General features: G+C 29.3%; 2 protein-coding genes across 2 annotated transcripts in view; one reads left to right on the top strand and one right to left on the bottom strand.

Moving 5' to 3' along the window:
• Positions 1-20901, top strand: part of LOC143912906 (tachykinin-like peptides receptor 99D) — a 212264-nt gene that overhangs the window by 113285 nt on the left and 78078 nt on the right. The gene's annotated exons all lie outside the window — the stretch shown is intronic.
• LOC143913742 (odorant receptor 13a-like) lies at positions 12512-16999 on the bottom strand. The gene is made up of 7 exons (XM_077433723.1): positions 16851-16999; positions 14954-15222; positions 14697-14874; positions 13143-13242; positions 12959-13063; positions 12709-12870; positions 12512-12571 (listed from the first exon to the last, which is right to left on the bottom strand). The coding sequence occupies exons 1-7, from the start codon at positions 16997-16999 to the stop codon at positions 12512-12514; spliced, it is 1023 nt and encodes a 340-aa protein (XP_077289849.1).

The raw sequence follows: 20901 nt of genomic DNA, 5'->3' as shown, positions 1-20901 counted from the left end.
TCAATTTTCAATCTAAATGTTCTCTAAGGCGTTATTAAGTTTTCAAGAAAGGTGGGCAAATATTATACAATATTTTTATAAATATAATCAATCGATGAATTGAAATATAACGCTTCTGATTGATTGATTGAAAACTAAAATCATACAAAAATTTTAAATTATACAAAAGACATTTTGAGGGAATCATATTTTATAAAAATCATTTTTTATATGATACGGCCTCATAAATTGTATGCAATTTTGACAGAAAATATTTACATAGCTGATCTAAAATTATCTTACTTTCAATTATAACGGCTTATATATAAGCCACTATAATTGAAAGTGGCATAAGTCCACTTTTCTTCATTTCGAGAAATATCTTGCAAAACATTCAATATAATGTTTTGGTTTTAACAATATTTAAAAATACTAGTGGCCTGTAATACTTTTGCCCTGCTTTCCAGAGATTCTGAACATATCGAATTAAAATAATTGATAGCAATTTGTGAATTAAGTCAAACAGAAATAGTGGTTTTGGAACTGAAAATTGAGCTTCCATCACTTCTCATAAAATCAAATATGAACATTACGTATGTGTATATATTAGAATAAAATTTCAATCCCTTCAATCTTTATCGTTACACCTTTTGTTTATAGCATTCATCGGGGAAACTAACTATTTGTAAAACACAGATAGGAATAATTAAATCCCATATAAAGACCACTTTCTTTTGTGAAGCTGGTTTACATTAAATTAATATTGATAATTGAGTTATTTGTTATCAAATCCATTTGTGATCAAAAATCCTTCATTTTCAAATAATTCACATTAATCGTTATCATATATTTTACATTACCAATCGTATTTTAATTAAGTGTACATAAAGCATTATAATTTACATACATTCTGAAGGTATTTATTTCATATTAACTCCATTCTAATACATTTCTCGACATATTCACACCTAGAAATTCGAACTAGCTCTGCAGGATAATATTCCCGGCGATCATTGAACAAGGAGCACTTAAAAGTGATTCATCATACACAAATACATACATACAAACAATTATTTCTAGAATCGCGATTACAGTCACGATCTCTCTGGGGATACGTAACACGAATGCTACTTGTTCGGGACGGGAGGGCGGACACAGCTTCCGCGCTACACAATAGCAGACAGTCTCCAAATGACGATGACTAAGTGCAAATCTGACGAATGCTACAATATCATCATATACATATGTATATATACATGGCACTCGTTCATGTTTTTCCGGTGGAAAAGTCCACATTGAACCGTCGCGTCGGCCGCTACGTACGTTTAACGACAATGAATGAACCAAAATGGCCGTATTTTATTTTACGGTCGGCCATTAGACTCGATGATAATAAACAATATAAAGTAATTTCATTTAACACGGCCTAAATCAACATTTGGCCGAGGGACCGGAGAAAAGGACGACTGATAACAATGAAATCCACTAACATAAATAGATTTATAGGATGAATAACCCGTCGGATGCAAACCCCATAAGCAGGTTTCCGTATATACATACATACATAGTACGTATAATACACCTTTCCTTTTAATATATTTAATTTATTTCGATTTGTTTTTTTTTATATATATTTTTACCGTAGGCGATATATTGAGCGTCTTAAGCATTAGGAAAAGACATCAGTCTTCAGGCTCAAGGAGCTAGAAAGTGAGACAAGTGTCTTGTCATAATAATGCTTTCTTCCCATTCTTCACAATTATGATGACAATTTATTTAATACCATATTCATTACGATAAAACTGCGACATTAATCAAGTTTTAAGCAGCGTCAAGTATCAGAATCAACCAAATATTCTTGCCAGAATTACAGAATCAACCAAATATTATCAAAATCAATCAAATATATAGATACATTATAATAGTTCAAATTAATGAATTCCAGTTTCAAATTGAATTAAATAATTCTCCACAAGGAGAATTATTCAATTTCTTCCCTCTTTAACTATATTAAATTACAACCAATTATATTTTCTTATTTTTAATATAATTCCATATAAAAGCAAAATTGGTATGTATTATATAACACAAGTAAAATTAATATGTTGTGAAACTGAAACTCAATTTTGGAATTTTTCTATTAACTTGTGATTTCTTCAGTATTATGATATTATTGGTTTTAATATTTAGATATAAATTTTGTATATGTTTTATGCTTTTAAATGGCATTTATTTCCTCTCTTTATTTTTTAAATTGGCATAAAAAAATGGCATTTATTTCCTCTCTCAATAGAACAACATTAAATAATATGTATAATGTTTTTATATTTATTTCTACAGAAAAGTGTTATCTAATGAAAAATGTACAAAAATATACATACATCCATATGTATGTGTTTATTATGCATGTATGATATGTACTAGAGATTTTGCCCGGCTCAACCCGGGACGGTAATTCCCGGAAACTCTTATTTCAGATCCCGGGAAAAATATTTCAATCAAAATAATCTTTTAATGGCTTAAATAAAGGAGAGTGTTTATCCTACGATAAAACTATTATAAAATGTGTGTATCTTTCTTGTATTGAAGATTCCACAATGGAAAAACTCTTTTAGATTCTGATGAAAATGACACAATTGTGTGTTTGACGATGAAAGGACAATTTTATTTAGTAGTACATAAAGTTAAAACTACAAAATATAAACTATAATTAAAGTACATATGTACATGTATATGCTCATACAAAACCAATAGTTAAAAAAATATATTTCGTCCCATTTTATTATAAAACCAACTTTGATGAAAACTGAAAGAGTTTTTTCCATTGTAAGAAATATTTGTTCCAGATCTAGAAATAGGATTTCGGATTCTCATTTAAATATTTTTATATTCTGTAGAAGCTGTTTAAATAAATACATTTTTATTATTACATTTTTTCTAGTTAATATATATGTACACACATATTGATTACTTTTTTAAATAAATAAATTTCATATCATTAAAAAATGAATTAAATTGAAAAAAATATTAAACTACATGTGCCGGGATTCCAGGAATCCCGGGAATGATCTCCGACCCGTGTTTCGGAATTTAAAAATATACGGGAAATCAGAATCCCTATTATGTATGTATGTACATTTTCATTGTACTTTATTTGAACCTACATGTCGGTTTATTATGATGATTATAATTTAAATAATAATAATATATAAGGATAATATGAAGTATTTTATAAATTTAATTAGATTCCAATATAACGTATCGAAAAGTTATAATGAGGATGTCAATGAAATATCACAGGGCGTATTATCGACTATAATACCCACCTGAAAGTTTCCATACAGTCCAAACAATTAAGGTTTTTATTGCCCTTTTAGTGTTACAAACTTTCCCAACCAGAGCAGCCCAATGTCGAAACTTTCCGGGATAAATTTAGCGGCCAAAGCTCGTAATCTTTTAAGCTTTTTCCCACGCATTTTTCCATTTCTATAAACTACATCTACGTACATGTATGTACATACATATACATATAGATATACAGCCGTGCGAATTTCCCGAGTTAAGATTGTGAGAATTCCAATTTAACTTTAATAAATTTGATTTCCGACTCCAGAGAAACATCTGTTTCAATTCGGTTGTTTGTACATTTGCATATGTAGTGAAATATAATGATTATACCTGAGATTTAAACTTTTCCCTTGTGCGTGGCGCATTAATCCCCGTGCTGCGGGCCTGTTTTCTAATTCTGACGCAAATTTAATTTTGCATGTTTAAACCGCTGTCAAATTAAACTTTCACGAGTAGAAATTCCTTTAAGATTTGTTAAATTATATATTATAAGTCATAGTGTAAACACGTCGGATCCACACTAAACTATTAACAAAAAGCTCATAATATTATAATATTATAACAGTAAAATTGAAATAATATACTATGCCTTGAGTAATTTATAAAAATAATTATGTATAAGTTTATAAGTATAAAAGTATTTTTATGGATGGGAAATGAAATCAAAGCAACAAAAACTCACCTCTTGAAGCTATTGTTCAAGTTCGAAAAAAATTACAAGCAAATTTTATTTAAAAAATCTCAAAAAAGATTCATTCTTATTCAAATAAGTTCATTGTTTTCATTTATAAGTATGCATACGTCAAAAAATATAATATTATTTGAAGAAATTCAAGCATTTAAATAATGGCTTCTATTATTGTGAGTTTTAATAAAAACCTTTATTACTCCATAAAAAACACTTTTTTACTTCATATTCTTGGAGAGATTTAAATTTTCCGTTCCTTGTTTTTTCCATATATTTATTTTACGGTTTCAACTGTAAAAATTGGGTAGTATTATATTATACACATAATGATTTATAATAAATCACACTTCGATAACAACGACTGTGACCTTGTTTCTATTTCCATTGAAGCGACCAAACATCTTCTGTTACTCAGATAATTTAAAATATAATACTATAAACCTTAAACAAAAAAATAATTCCAAAAAACATACCTAATTCAAGGGATACGAATTTTTTACGCAAAAAGCTCTTTTCAGATGACTGACCCTTTGTCGATTGAAAAAATTTCATTTGAAAGCCAAACGAGATAGGGATTCGAAACAAAACAGAATTTTATATACATACATACATTGGTATCTACACACATACATACAAACATACACATGTTTTTGAAAATATGGATTGCAACACATTAATGCCAGAATGAATTTTGAACAATTCTCGTCATTTTAGTCTACAATTCATTAACAAACATTGGGAACTTGATGAACAAGTTATGATACAATCGTAATATTATATATTAACATATGTATGTATACACATATATTCGAGTTTAGCTTATAATTAATGTATTTATCTCAAAAATATCATTTATAACTTTCGCTTAAAAGTATTCATGCAAATCAAATTTAATTGACAATTTTATATCACAAAAAACGGTTTTTTTTATAAAATAAAGTAACTGGAAAATATGTTAACCAATGTTTATTTAAATAATAAAGCAAGTTTTTCAAATTCATTTCCTCTAATCAAAACCAAGATCAGATAATTTGAAATTTTAGAATTTCCTAACAAGATTCGTCAAGATTTTTCTTAATAACCTCGATGTTTTTCACAACTTGAATGAAATAAATCAGAAATCAAACTAATGATAAGATATTAAAAACAAGTCAAAAAGCGTAATATCATTCATAATAATATTTGCGAATGTATTTCTACATATGTATTTCTTTAATTTTAAGTTTGGGTCTTTTGTGGCATTACAGGAGTCTCAAATGTGTCACAATGATCGAAAAAATACAAAGAGATGAGAAAAATAAAAATATATACATAAATTTTAGTTTGAGATTTTGTTACACAATCAGCTATTAAATAAATAAAAAAATAAATACACAGACTAAAAATGTATTTATTTTTTTATTTATTGAATAGCTAATTTATTTAATTATTAATTTATTTAATTACTACGTAATCACAATAAAGAATAGCATTCTAATAATAGAATATAAAGTAAAAGTATGAAATAATAGAACACAAAGCAGGGAATATCTTGCACCTATAGCCAGCACCAATAGATATATAAGAACCAGCCGCAAATACAACACATCCCTGCGAGGCCCAAATGCAAGAGAAAAGATCAAAATTCCACACATACATCACATTTGATTATGAAACTAATGATAAACGCAGGATACCAAACAAATAGGTTAAAATCATCCCCGATAATCCCTCACTGAGGTGGAAAATATCACATTCAGGCTCAGCAGCAACGATTTCATTGAGAAGTCGATAGCTCTTGGAATAGGAGCCATTCGATAAATAACTGTGCGAGCAGTTACATATGTACATATTTCTCCAAATTTCTTAATTCTATGAAATAAATCTTAAAATTATCCTGTAGATAAAATATAAACCGAAAAAAATTTGAGACCTGGCTACAAATACGCGCATAAAATACAGCACACAAATGAAACAGTTTTTAATTATTAAGCGATTTTATTTTCTCATTTGCGGTTGATTTACGATCCTTCCCGCACTTGTTATTATTACTATCAACCATTTGAACTGGTAACGCGTAATTTTAAGGATTCAAATATCCAAGTGACGTAATGGCCCTCATGGGTATCCTCTCTGTAGTATATATATATATATATATATATATATATATATATATATATATATATATATATATATATATATATATATATATATATATATATATATATATATATATATATATATATATATATATATATATATATATGTATATACGTAATATAAGAACGACGACGCCGATGAGGTCGTACCTCTCACTACAGCCTCTAGAGACCTTAATTACAGAACAAAACAGACCACCATCAGAACCCTCAGATACGCTCCATTTATCAAAACGAAAAACTGAGGTCGACCGGGAAAATCTCAAATACTTCGTCATAATACGGACAATTAGTGCTCCTCAAATGGAAACTTATCGATTTTCCGCAGCGGCCGGAAAATTGCGTTTTGAACGCGCGGCTATTAACTTCGATTGCACCTTCGTGATCGGAATCTTAGTTTGTTTTTACTCCACGTTATGAAAATATGATCCTTGCTCTCGATTTTAATCGATATGTACATATGTACATATCATATACAACCAGCAGCGTGGTCTAGTGGTGAATGTTGTATTCTTTCGTGCAAGGTAACACGGGTTCGATTCCCACTAGAGTCTCGTTGTTGGACAGACCTTGGTTTTTCGAGATCGATCGTTTCTTATCAAAGTTTGCCAATTTTTCTGATTTTCATTGAAACGGTTCCTGTAAAATTGGCTTTTTCTCTCCAATTTTCTATTGCAAACCTTGAGCTATTGTTATATTTCAGATTTCTCTCCGTAGGTGTCTCTGTGGATGTTTATTGAATGTAAAAATTCGAATTGTTACATGAAAAATGTTATTGATCGTATTGTATACGATGTTTGTAATGTCTGACCATAGATGTCAGGTGTTGTTTCGATTTACATGTGTATGTATGTAATAATTATGTATTTAATATATGTAATTTATACTTTCTCGAGTCTTAATCTATTTAGCACACTCGCCGCTTTGGAGCCATCTGTTAGGCGAGAGTGGATGATTAATTTAAAATAAAATACAAATATGTCCAATTTGTATCTCGTGCGATAAGTTTAGGTTTAGAAATACCAACAATCAAAGCGATACTTTCGTGAATTGCTAAAAAATCCCGATTTCCCATATATGTACATATCTATTTAATTTTATTGAGGTTTTTACTTTTGCATCAACGTCTGGCTATCTTTTTATTGTTGTTTTTATGTCTCTTATAAAATGTGTGTTTTGCCATAACTACTTATGTCTTATACAAAATTTAGATTTCTCTTTTTTTTATTTAGCAGCGATAATAAACCCGAGCATATATTTTCCTGATTGCTTTATAGTTCAAAATTGTTTATCGTCTGAATAAAATTGTCAATTACTAATAATAAAGTGTTCAATTTTAGGAACCATAAATATGTACCGCCATTTTCAATTTATATTATATAACTAGGGGCTCAAACTTACCGTATTTGGTAACCATATTTATCTTATTTTAATAACATTTTCCAGTATTTGGATTCACCGAACTCTTCATCCATACAAATCAAAAGTTAATTCGAATAGTTTCAAGTTGTAAAGTATTATTATTTTCATAGACGTATCTATTCGTATATTCAAATATATTGATCGGAAGTCTTAGTATCGTTTCAGTTTAATTACATTTAGAAAGTGCCCTTGAAACAGTAAACCATAAAGGTAACTACATTTATAACTGCCTTCAAAATTACAAGGATTGATACCATTCGTATTAATAACATATGTATTATCAATACTTCATTTTAATATAATATATTATAAGTTTGATAATTGCCTTTGGATATTTACTTGCAAACAGAGTAAATGTGGCTTTGAAATAACGGTATAATTAAGTTGTCAATCGCACTACAAAGTTTAACCGACGAGTGCTAAATTTATATACTAATCAATTTCAAAATATGCCTTAATGTGAAAAGAGAATTTGTCGAGCAACAGATCAATTCTACACCCTGTAAAATTTTTCCGAAAACTTTTCCGTTTTAAACCTCCGTTAACTTTCATCAATGCAACGTCTAAATACACATCACGTGGACCGGGAAAACTATCTATGTATCTAAGCTCAACTATATGTATGCATACATATATTGTCTGAGAACTAAAAATCCACCATTTGATGGATCTAAACATTAGTTTTAAAACAGACAGCGGGGATAGAAAGCACCCTGTGTTTATGTGTTGTGTATTGTTTGAGGCACGCCACTTTTTCATCCCCAAAGTAAGCACTCAACCTTAAAAGCTTCCTAAATGGCCAACGAGTCCGATTACTCGGATGAAAAATACAAGTATTGATTCAACCCGCTCACATTCAAGATCGATTTTCGCGAATATAATAATAATATCAGGAACAACGGGCGTTGCTAAGTAAAGGAGGCCAAGGAATTTTATAACAGTTATTTATTTTCAATATTTATACTAATTAATTTAAGCCTTTAACATTTTGCCTGCGACAAAATTTCAAACAATTATACGCTTAATTTGTTTCATTCACGTATTTACTGCTAAGTAAATAATTCGCTTTTTCAGCCGTATCAATGGTCAAATGTTTTATTTTCAGTATGCGATGAGAAATGGTAAATTAAAATTCGATAATGATTAATTTTGATTAGTTATATTTCACTTATTTGAGTTTCTTATCCAGTTTTGTTTCTCTTTCCACATTCTATCTGATTTGGTTAATAAAACATTAGTTAAAAAAAGGGTCGAGATATATAATTTTTATCTTCAGCCCCCATCGTTTACTGAAATGTCTATTGTGAATGTATCGCCATTCCATTCTAAGGTTACGAAATTTTCAGGATTATTGTATTTACGAAGTGGATCGCCTAGGCAACGTCAATAGCGTTTATAGAATAATAATTTCATCTCCTTAATGAGTTTTTCCAAAATAATGACCTATTTAATTGCCTTTTGTGTTCAAAAGGAGTGGTTTCATTTAATTCAATCTAAATATTTCATTCCCGATTTAAAGATGAAATTAATGAATATAAAAAATTACACTTAGTAGAGTATAGAATAGCTATTTATTATCTTTACTATTACCTTTCCTATTTAGTAATTTTGTGTGAAGAATATAACGAGTGATATGCGATATGTTTGTGTTTGCAATGACACTCTACTGCTGTGGGTTGTGTTCTAATTTTCTCGCGCAACTTTGCGGTTTAACTAATTAACGCTTTCATCTGATTTAAGACACTTTAATTAAGTCATGCGGTGCGGCCAACACACGACTTTGTTCTGGTTTGATTAATTCGAATATACACGGTGCAGAAGTTTCATTTAAATGATTCAATTTGGACGTGACGGTCAGAGATCAAATTTGACTCGATTGTATGTAGATGTTACTGCAGCGGTTTCCAAACTGGGAGGCGCGGACTATTGCCAGGGGAGGCGCCAAAACTTTTTAATAAAAAAATAATTTTCATACCATAATATCTACAAATGAATAAAACTTCATATCGTAGCTTAACAGTTAAAATTCAATGCATGAATGTTTATTTTTATTTTTCTTTCATTTTTATATACACATTTAATTAGCAACCTTTCTCGAAGAAAACCTTCCGATAATTTAATTGTTAAACTTGCCTATTTGGTTGAAATTTTTGGAAAATTGAGGGGTTTAAATAAATCAATGCAGGGATCAAAAATACATCCACTTGTTCAAAAAGACAAAGTAAAAGCTTTCATTAAAAATTTGAAGTTATGGAAATTAAATTTACAAAAGAATGAATTAGATATGTTTTCACTTTCCAAATATTTCTGGGCCACAGCCAATATTGAAGCAAGTAAAAATCTTTTTATTGACCTCTTGGATGGTTTAGTGCTGAATTTTTACAATTATTTCAAAGTTTTTGTGTATACAGAATCCATTAAACTACAATGAAGAATACGAATTCGAACTAACAACCATCGAAAAAGAAAAATTGATAGAATTATCATGCGATAGCTCACTAAAAAACAAGTTTCAAAATGAAACCATAATTCAATTTTAATTAAGTATGAATCTTTGTATTGCAAAGCAATGCAAGTGTTTCTACCGTTTGTAACGTCTTATTTATGCGAAACGGGCTTTTCGGCACTAGCTGCAATGAAAACCAAATATCGAGCCAGGTCAATAGTCGAAAAGGAGTTTACGAGTGGCACTCTTCATATTGGCCCCAAGATTTGATAAACTTTGTGCCAATAAACAACAACATCATTCGCATTAAATTTTGATGTGTTAGATGTAGTTTAATTAGTAATTTAATATAATAATAAATATACGTGTTCGTATGAATTTATGTTATAGCAAAACCTTTTTATTATTCTGTCTATTGTAGTGTTCAGTATTTTTTTTAAATAAAGGTTTATTATTTAAAACGTGTCTATATTATTATATATATTAAAAAATAAAAGGTAGGGAGGCGCGGAAAAAAAATTTTTTTTTAGGGAGGCGTAGTAGCATAAAGTTTGGAAACCGCTGTGTTACTGTATACAAATCAACTAGTAAATTATAACTCTAAAAAATGCAAATACACTTTCAACAATGTGCTACAGTTGTAATATAATATCTTTCACAATTCTGATGTTTTTACGAATTATTTAGAATTTAACGATGCTTTAATATTTGCTAGGTATTACGAATTATAGTAATAAGTATCGTATTACGATAACTCTAATAAAGTAGATTTAAACAAAAATATGATTTTCCAGCTTAATTTAATAGTCAAGTGACGCTATCACGTAAACCCAACCTTTCAATCTAACCTGTTACCTTATAGTTGGATTATTTTTTCAGTTATAATGTGTTTTGACCGGTTGGAATGTAATTTGCCATATGAATCAGCTTACGTGGGTTAGACGGAATATATTATAACTGAAAATACACTTCAACTCTAAAAATAGTTGCTACCAGGTTATACCATGGAATATATTCCAATTAGTAAAAATACAAAATATTTAACTGGAAGATACTCTTCAACTCTAATAAATAAATAAATTAATTAATCCTCCCCCAACTCAATAATACCTACATATATGGTTTTCAAAGATATACTGTCTATATTTCTTGTATTCCTAGAATGAACTACAAGAAATATATTTTGTATGATTTAGAAAAGGGGTGAGTCGTAAAAAAATACATTTATACATTTCTACGTTCCAAAGTATGATTTAAAGGCGGTAGCGATAAGTCGTGTTTTTGACTGTTCGCGTGCATATTCTTGTTGATCGATGAATCAATTCAAGAGAAAGAGACAGCTATATTTTCGTAAGCTATTGTTTTCGTCGTTTTTGGCGCGTGGGTATTGTCATGCAGTCGCCTGTTGGCCTTACCTATGTGCTTTCACGTGTTGATGATTGTCGTTATTTTTTAATACAAAAATAGTCCAAAACATGCTATAGGACTAAAACTTTTTTTATTTTCATGTATAAAATGATTAATAAGATATATAGTTGATCGATGAATCAATTCAAGAGAAAGAGACAGCTATATTTTCGTAAGCAATTGTTTTCGTCGCTTTTGGTGCGTGGTTATTGATTCCTGTAGTCGCCTGTTGGCCTTACCTATGTGCGTTTGCATGTTGATGCTTGTCGTTATTTTTTAAAACAAAAATAGTCCAAAACATGCTATAGGACTAAAACTTTTTTATTTTCATGTATAAAATGATTAATAAGATATGTATATAGTTGATCGATGAATCAATTCAAGAGAAAGAGACAGCTATATTTTCGTAAGCAATTGTTTATTATTGGGAGATTAAGACTCTATTTATTCCAAATGTAAAATAAATAAGTTGACTCCGGTATTATGAAAGTTTCGTTAATTAAATAAGTTTAAGTAATGTAAACTTGGAGTTATTACGAGAATTAATCGATTATTAAACGATCCACGTCACATTACGACCAACTGAGATTTTTTTTCATTTTTGTATATTTTATAAAAAAAAAACATTGCATGGCAAATCCAGATAAATAGTGAATTAGTCATATATTATTATAGGTATTTAAAATTAAATATACCAAAAAAAAATATTTATTAATGTACATACATACATATGTTTATACCTACTATATGAAAGTGCATAAGGAAAAAAGCGTGTCTTACAATACATAAATATAAATTAAGTTATATTTTTTTTGAAAACTTTTCAATTAAGACACGTCACAATACGAGTAAAAACAATGGAATTGATTTGAAACTATGTAGAAGCAAAAGTTTGCACACGCTCGAAATTTCTCTAAAGCCCAAATTGAAAATGTTCCACACCGGAAACTAGCTCCGATGGGAACATTTCGTGAATCTAATTTATTTGTAAATAAAAATAAAATTTTTGGCTGATCAAATTGTACATTTAAAAAATCAAATAAAAATTGTGTTTTAATCCATCAGCGTGAAGATTGTGTTAATTTATACACTGTTGTTCATTTGCCGTATCATGGTGAAGTAAGAGGCCGCAGTACTCATGATCTTAAATAAAAATTAAATTAAATTACTCCAACATAAATATGTATATCATTTGCAAATGAAGTAAATCAAGTTTTGTAAGAATGTTAATATCTTAATGGTATTTTGTTTCACAATTAAATTTTATAACTTTATCTTACTCCTGAAAATGTCTCCATAGATATTATCGTCAATCCTAGTGCAGAAATTTCAAGAGGACGACTCGAGCGTATTAAAAATATTTGTAAATCTTTTTCGATGGTATTGTGAATATCAAAGCGTTCCCAGTTACAGGAATAGCAAGCATCTCCTGCCAATTTAGCCTAAAAATCACATCAAAAGTACTTTCCGTACAATTTCGAACGAAACACTTATAATATATACGATTATTATGAATGTACATATTTATACCTTTTCTGTAAACATTGATCCAATTATACTCGGAATTAAAAGTTGAACGACCGCTCCACCAAACAACATCACAAATAATATTTTAATTTGTCCATTTTCAACTCCCTGAAATTGCGATTCTATTATTTACTGTTGAAAGTATTAGGTTTGTTTAAAATTACACAGGATTTTGGTTGAAACTCACAACAGCGACTTGAAATCCGGTCATACAAAGTACTATAGAAGACAAAAGCATTTGAGTGAATAAAGCTACTCCAAACACATCCATTATTTTAATTCTCATACTGGAAAGATAAACATTTATACACATATAATAGCGCTATTCTGTATGTGTTGCTGTGTGGCTCTGTATGTGTCTGTGTATTTTATTGTGTGGGATAACGTTCGCCGTATTATAATTGTCGTTTCAATTCGACATATGTAAAAATATTGCCAACAAAACGTACGAATATAATACGAAAATATTAACAGATCTTCAAAAAACTTCAATATATGTATACTGTTTCCTACCAATATTTCCTCTAGACAAATAAGTCTCTGAACATTTAGCGCCATCTATTGAAAGTTATTTCATTATTTGGTGTTTATTGTTTATATGTAGGTAGATCTGTAGTTTTTACCATTTTTTTCATATTAAACAATTAAATATATTTATTTGAAAACAAAAGGTATTTGAAAAAAAAATAAAAAAAACAAGCCTCTTCTATATTTTGTATATGAAATTAAAGAAATCGAATGTCTCGACGGGCGCACGATAGAGGTGCACGTGTCGCATGCACACAGGCAATGCAACCAAAAAGATGTTCTATGCTTTGCGATACACCTCGTTTAATGTGCATACTTTAACCCAAAACTTCCCATGTCAACGAGTTGAAAACAAAACAAAAAGATCGACTGATTCCTACAGCTACATGTCAGTGTCATAAATGTCACCATGACAGTTGAGCCTGACGTATTTGGCCATAACATGAATATCAAATCATCATTATAATACAAACATTTTAACATTCATTATATAACCTACAAGTGGTTTAACCCGGCTTCGCTCGGCATTTGTAATATAAACCGCTTAAACATCACTAATCTAATAGAAAACATTTTATTAAATTTATTTGAATAGTTTTTTTTTAAAAAATTTATTTGAATAGTTTTTTTTTTAAATTTATTTGAATAGTTTTTTTTTAAAAAATTTATTTGAATACTCGTTTGTTTTTTTTTTTACATACCTCCTTCACATTTCACTTACGATTACAATTCAGGAAAAAGTTTGCCTCTTATCCGATTGTTTTCATACTTTGCCATATTGCTCATTTTGGTCATCAATATAAGTAAATGGAGCCTCCGCCATTACGATAGAGATAAAATATCGTACAAGAAGCATTTCAGGTCCGAATATTTTTAATCTCGGTGACAGTTGGTAGTCATTAATTTTATGCATAGATGGCGGTAGTAAAAAAAAAATATTGGTGTTTTTAATCAAAATAATAATTTTATATACAAACTATTATTGAATTGACTCTCACGAACAAACTAACATGTATACTCTTTCGAAATTATATGTATACTAGAATCCGGCTTGTAAAAAAATATTTTTTTTTATTTTTTTTAATAAATAGCTAAATATGCCATACCCATGCGTTGATATTACATCGGGCACAACACTAGTGTATTATATTTGCATAAAAACATATTAATACGACCGATCGGTGCACATTGAAATGAATATAATAGATCTTACTCCAATATACGTTGGTGTCTTCTGATGATAGCCCTCATTCTGTGTTTCAGTATTTTCCTCATTTCACTATGTGTCATTTCAGCTCCGTCAAATTTGAACAAATCCTGAAAGTTTAATATTATAATGTCAAACTGTCCCACCATGTGGACGATGAATTGTATCAATACATTCAAGTAACCTGAAATGATAAAATAACTTAACATAGTGAATGTTTTTCATTAGCGAATTCAAGTTTGATACTTTGTTTCCAAAAATACCGTGAAATACGATTAAAATTGATACCATAGCCACATATTCCACAAATAATAATATTTCATATATTGGCGTATCATTAACATCATCGTAGGGTAACCATAGTGGAAAAACGAAAGGTCTTAGCCTTCCGACGAAGTATTCTTGAATTAATGCTTGGTATAATAATTCGAGGATTGTCTTCAACATATAAGCGCCAACTATTGAAATAGATACAAAAACCCACACTAACACTAGTTTCCATATAAGTATTTGATTTTTGAAGAATATTTTCCTGAAATATAAGAAAGTATTGTATAGAAATATTTTACTTGATTCAGTTTGTTTAAATGCTTATATAAACATATTTGAGGCTAATATTAAACATCAATCAATTTTTTTTTTAATTTATACCATAACATAACAGTAAATACATATCAATAACACCCACAATTTTACAATTCAGTAAAATTCGAAATTTCTGAAAACTCGAGATTTGCGAGAAAATGGGTAAAGTTGCCAATTTGTTGGGACCGATTCAATGAAAATCCGATGTGTTTGCTTCCACATCCAGTTCCAAACATGCAGCATCAAAAAAAATTGGATGTGACCTGCTCATGACTTTATCTATATATTTGAGGAATATAAGAAAGTCACAAAAAAAAATTCAATAATTAAATATACATACACGTTCCGGCTATAGGAGCATTTTCGATACAAATTGAGCGCAATTGTAGGGAAACTTACACAACACAAAAGTTCTACTTCCAGTTGTCGGATTTTGTTCGAAATTTTTTTATTACTTAAAATCACCATAATTATTATACAAACTAAATATCAAGAAGTTTAAAATAAAATAATTAAATATGGTTTTGAAAAAAATAATACTTCTGGTTTATGAATTTTGACCAAATCCTTAACAAATCTAAGTTAGTACGTAAAGAATACAAATATAAATTTTCATCTTGATACGTTTAGGGGTGTGGACAGAGTAGTGGCCAGAACATTTTTGACCTCTCTTAGAGGAAAAAATCCCAATTCCGTTTTATTACTTTATCTACATATGTACGTAGTAACAATAGATGAAGTTTTATGATCATGCGAAATTCGAACTCGAGATTTTGACTGATTCGAACTCAATCGATTACTGATCACGTTTTCATGATCTAGAAAAATATGTTTGTGTTTGTCAAACTGTGTTCAAAAAATCAGCATATATTTTATTTTATTTTATTTTATTAATTGAAAAATCAACAGACAGGATGTACATAGATATGTATAAAAAAACAAATAGTAAATAAATAATATATGTAACATCCGAGTCCAATAATAGATTTTTACAAAAATGAAAAAGATAAATATAAGGAAAACAAATTAAAAAGTAAAGAATAAAGGCATGACAAAATATGTAGGACATTGCATAATTAAACTATAGTATTAAAATATTTGGAAAAGGTTATAAAATAGAATATAAGAAGAAATTGAAATTTACAAATATAAAACAAATGAAAAAGGTAAATACAAAATAAACAAATGAAAAGAAAAAGAATGAAAGCTATAATATGATTAAATAGCACATTACATAACTAAACTAAAGTATAAAAATATTGGAAATATTGGAAAAATAGAATAGGAGAAGAAATGAATCAATCGGTCAAGATTCTCTTGATGTTAGACCTGGATTGATGTAGGGAAATACCAAATAGATCAACCTCATTCAGCTCTCCGTTAAACACACGATAAACGCGCTGCAGATAAAAATATTTTTGGGAATTAGTATTGAAAGGATCAAGTGAAAAGAGTGCAACGCGTCTAGAGTACCGAACTGGGATTCTGAAATTAACCTTATTCAGTAAATCAGAACAATCAAGGAAACCATTTATATATGTACATAAATATGTACATCTATATTCAGTTAAATACCTTTCACCATCAGTGGCTTGATCCATTTCAATGAAATCTCTTTCTATATTATCAATGACTTGTCGCACACCCTTCGACTTAACCAGCAACATAATCTCTTGAAATAACATAAGTTTAACAATACCGACGTAAGCCAAACTTTCAGACATTTCCGACACATCCTTAATTACAACACAGTGAAAAGCGTTCAAATACATCATACATAATGCAAATGTCAACAATAATATATAAAATATTGGACTTAATAATCTCAACTTGGACTCTTTATTGTTAAAGAAAACCCCATTGCAGATCAAATTGAACTTCAGGATCGAGTGGAAATCGTACGCTCTAATATATTGTTGGTCGATGTTGAAACTACGCTTGTTAAATATGTCTTTGAACTTCTGCAACATTTCTAAATTCCTGAGAGAAGTGCAATAACGTAATACGTAAGACGATGTCAGAAGCTTTATGAACGCTTTGGACGCTTTCAGAAACTACTGTCGTTGCAGCGGAAAGCTTTCCCAACTTTGGTAAAAATATAATTTTTACTGAAAAGTCATTCTTATTTTAAATTTGTAAATTTCTGATTTGGATGAAATAGTACACGATGTTACCTATGTTCAGACATTGAATAAATTCAAAAAGTGTATTCAATCTATGACTATATCCATCATTGAAGGAAAGTGGACTTGTGCCACTTACAAATAAAACGGCTCATATGTACATTTATGTAGATGATTTGTTGTACATTAGGACTTACAATTCCAAACACTTTACAATTATATTTTAATACAATACCATAGAGACATCTACGGATAAATCCGATACACAGCATTATATACATATATAGCAGAAATACATATATTTTACAGATTCGTGTGGGTAACATATACATATATTTACATAATAATAGCACAAAACTTCATCGATAAAGCAAAAAGCTAACGATATTTTATTTTTATTTGCTGTCTTGAAGAGTGCGATTGCTACAATAGGACTAGGAAACATTGATTTTTTCTGGATGGTTTAGTAGATTTTATATAAAAAATTTTTTTTCTTCGCTGACAAAATTATTGTTCCTCCTTTTTTCTTCCTTTAAAAAATCCTTACATTTTTACAAGGTTCGTCCTCAAGACATTCCTTCCTAAGCTCTTCTGATGGCTTTGAAACTTTGCTATTTTGCGAGGTTTGGCCCCCGATAGAGATTTAAATTGTGTCCGCTAGTGAAATATTATCGAAAAAAATTGAAATCGGTTACAGCTATTCCTTTTTCATTAGCCTGTAGCCTTATTTATTTGACTTCCCCCCCCCCCCCCCCCCACTTGTTCTGTCCAATTTTAATTGTTCTACACCTATAACCTCTTTTTCCCTTTCCCACTATATCTTTTTTTCTTCTTTTTCTTTTTCTTCTTCCCACTTGATCTTTTTCCCACTTGATCTTATAAATTTGCATTAAAGGTTCTCATTATTTCTCATATATATTTTTAATTCACTAATATGTAGGCTATATAATGAATAGTAAAAATATGTTTATATAAAATAATATGGCCGATGCCGTGTATTCGTTCCATGGCCAAGGCGCCAATTTCAGATCTGTATTTTCAACTTACTAGCTTGATTTTGAACCTTTTATCATACTAGTTTTTAAGCCATTTTCATCCCACGTCGTTTTTGTTATCCCACAAGTCGAAGGTTAAAGCTGTTAAAATTCCTTTATTGGAATACTAACCAGAACGAGTTCGAAAGTGCGATCCACACATTTTCTTTTAAACTTTTATATACTCTAATTGCTGTGACAAACAACAACTTCAACATAAAATGAAAATAGAAACTAAATAAATCCTTCAACCGTAAAAATATTCCACCCACAATTTTATATATATATATATATATATATATATATATATATATATATATATATATATATATATATATTACGCACGTGTGTGCATAATATAAACCGGTGGTTATTTTTATATATAAAGATTTAATAAATTCGGAAACGAATTGGTTACATACGCAAATCAAGAAATACTGAACCGCGGACTCGCTCTTAAATGTTTCCCGTACAATCAATAAAATCTTATGTTTATTTTTCTGTTTGTATTCGCAGCCGGTTCCAAATGCCGACAGTTTTTCTCACTTTTCCTTTCGTTTGTTTTCCTTTTGCTCGGCTCTTGCCTCATTTATTCCTCAACACGTATAACACAGACTGCGGAAAACCGCCTACCTGGCAAACAATTCAATTCCGCACATTCGTAACCGTTGTTTATTTTAAATAAAGTGTTTATATGTACAAACATACATACATATTCGGATATTCCATAGCCGCAAAATGTAGCTTTTGGTCCCCGGTATAATTTAAGTGACAGGCGGAGCTCTTTCTTATTGACTAAAAGGTTCAGATTTGAAACATTTATTCAATTTTTCTCAGTGGTTTACATCTTCTATAAAATAGGATTCTTAAATTTAATTGTATTTCTGTTGTTCATGAGGAATTATCACTACCCACCTTATAGACATTCTAGTGCTACCAATCCAGTGTTCAGTATCTATATGTAATTAACAAGTTTTTTTGTGATTGGTAACGTTTCTCCTCCAATTTAAGCATAAGAGACATTCCTTTTTTATTTCAATTTATCATGCACACTCGTTTTGCTCCAAATAGACGGATATGGTATACTAATTAAGAATTATTAATCATATATACAGGTATACACCCATTTACATTGAACACGACATCTATGGTCAAATATTGTATTGTAAGTATTATACAAAGCAAATACAAACATCAATCCACAGAGACATCTTCATAATTCATTCTGTATGCTATTTAACAACTATTAAGAATCTGCTATTAAATTTTTATATCTAGAGAATATAAACATATCGTATCATAGTCCTCAGTACTTACTAATTTGTACGTATGATTAATTTTTAGTTTTATTTCAATACAAACATTTGTATGTGTATGTATTGTTATCTATTGAGGTTAGTGTTATTATTGGCTTATTATTAGTGCTACCAAATATTATAATATAATCGAATATCGAATAGTAAACTTTAAAAAGTTTAGATGAAGTTTTAGAAAGGTCAAAATATTAATGAAATTTGAAGAGAATTCTAATGTGCTACAACAAATATAGAATGAAATGTGCTGTAAATAGAATGGAATGTGCTGTAAATTTAAAATAAAAAATAAGTTCGTATAAAAGTATTCCAATTTAAGACCCCTACTTGTTACACATGATTTATTTTGATAATTGAAACCATTCTACACATTTTATTACTAGAGTAAATGGGAATCTATATTTTAAAAATCCCGTATAAGAAAAAATAATTTTTCTTGCATTTAATATTATTTTGTATTGCATTTAAAATCTTATATTATTTTGAGTGACAGTTTGAAAATCAGCGATTATTTTATCGTGAATTGATATGTATGTACATATATATGTACATAGATACATACGAATTACATTCTGCTATAAATTGGACGATACCTTAATAAAGGGTTAGGCGTACATTCATAAAAAAAATTGAACTAGATTAATTGAATTACAGAGCATTCGACCTTTGAGAATGACGTTGCGTTTTTTCCGTTTTTTATATGTATTTCTTTTTTTTGTCTGAATAAATTATACCTTATAGATTCGACAAGAATTGACAGTTTATTTGAAAACGCGCGTCGAGGATTCGTTTCTTTATGATTGAGGTATTTGTATATTAATGAAAACACATAATTAGGGTGACAGTATCATATTGGGGTGACCTGTGAAGACACTGTGGTATACTTGTATATTAAAAATAAATAATAATTTGTCAATAATGAATAATAAATATCCATATTCATAAATATTGAAAAGACAAGACAAAAAGTATGTTAAAAATATTAAAAAATAAAAGCAATTTAAAGTGGAAAAGGCATAATTTTAGAGATTGGTTACTCAGAAACATTTTTAATCTATTCCATTACTTTTTAATCAATTTTATCAATGCTTAATATTTTAGATTTATTTACCTTCCTCAGATTGCCTAATTTTTATAGTGTTGGTATCTAAAAAAA

Source organism: Arctopsyche grandis, chromosome 6 (genome assembly GCF_051622035.1).
Source record: "Arctopsyche grandis isolate Sample6627 chromosome 6, ASM5162203v2, whole genome shotgun sequence".
In the NCBI taxonomy this organism is placed as follows: domain Eukaryota; kingdom Metazoa; phylum Arthropoda; class Insecta; order Trichoptera; family Hydropsychidae; genus Arctopsyche; species Arctopsyche grandis.
The sequence above is the reverse complement of the archived record's forward strand: the minus strand, read 5'-3'. Positions and strand labels throughout refer to the sequence as shown.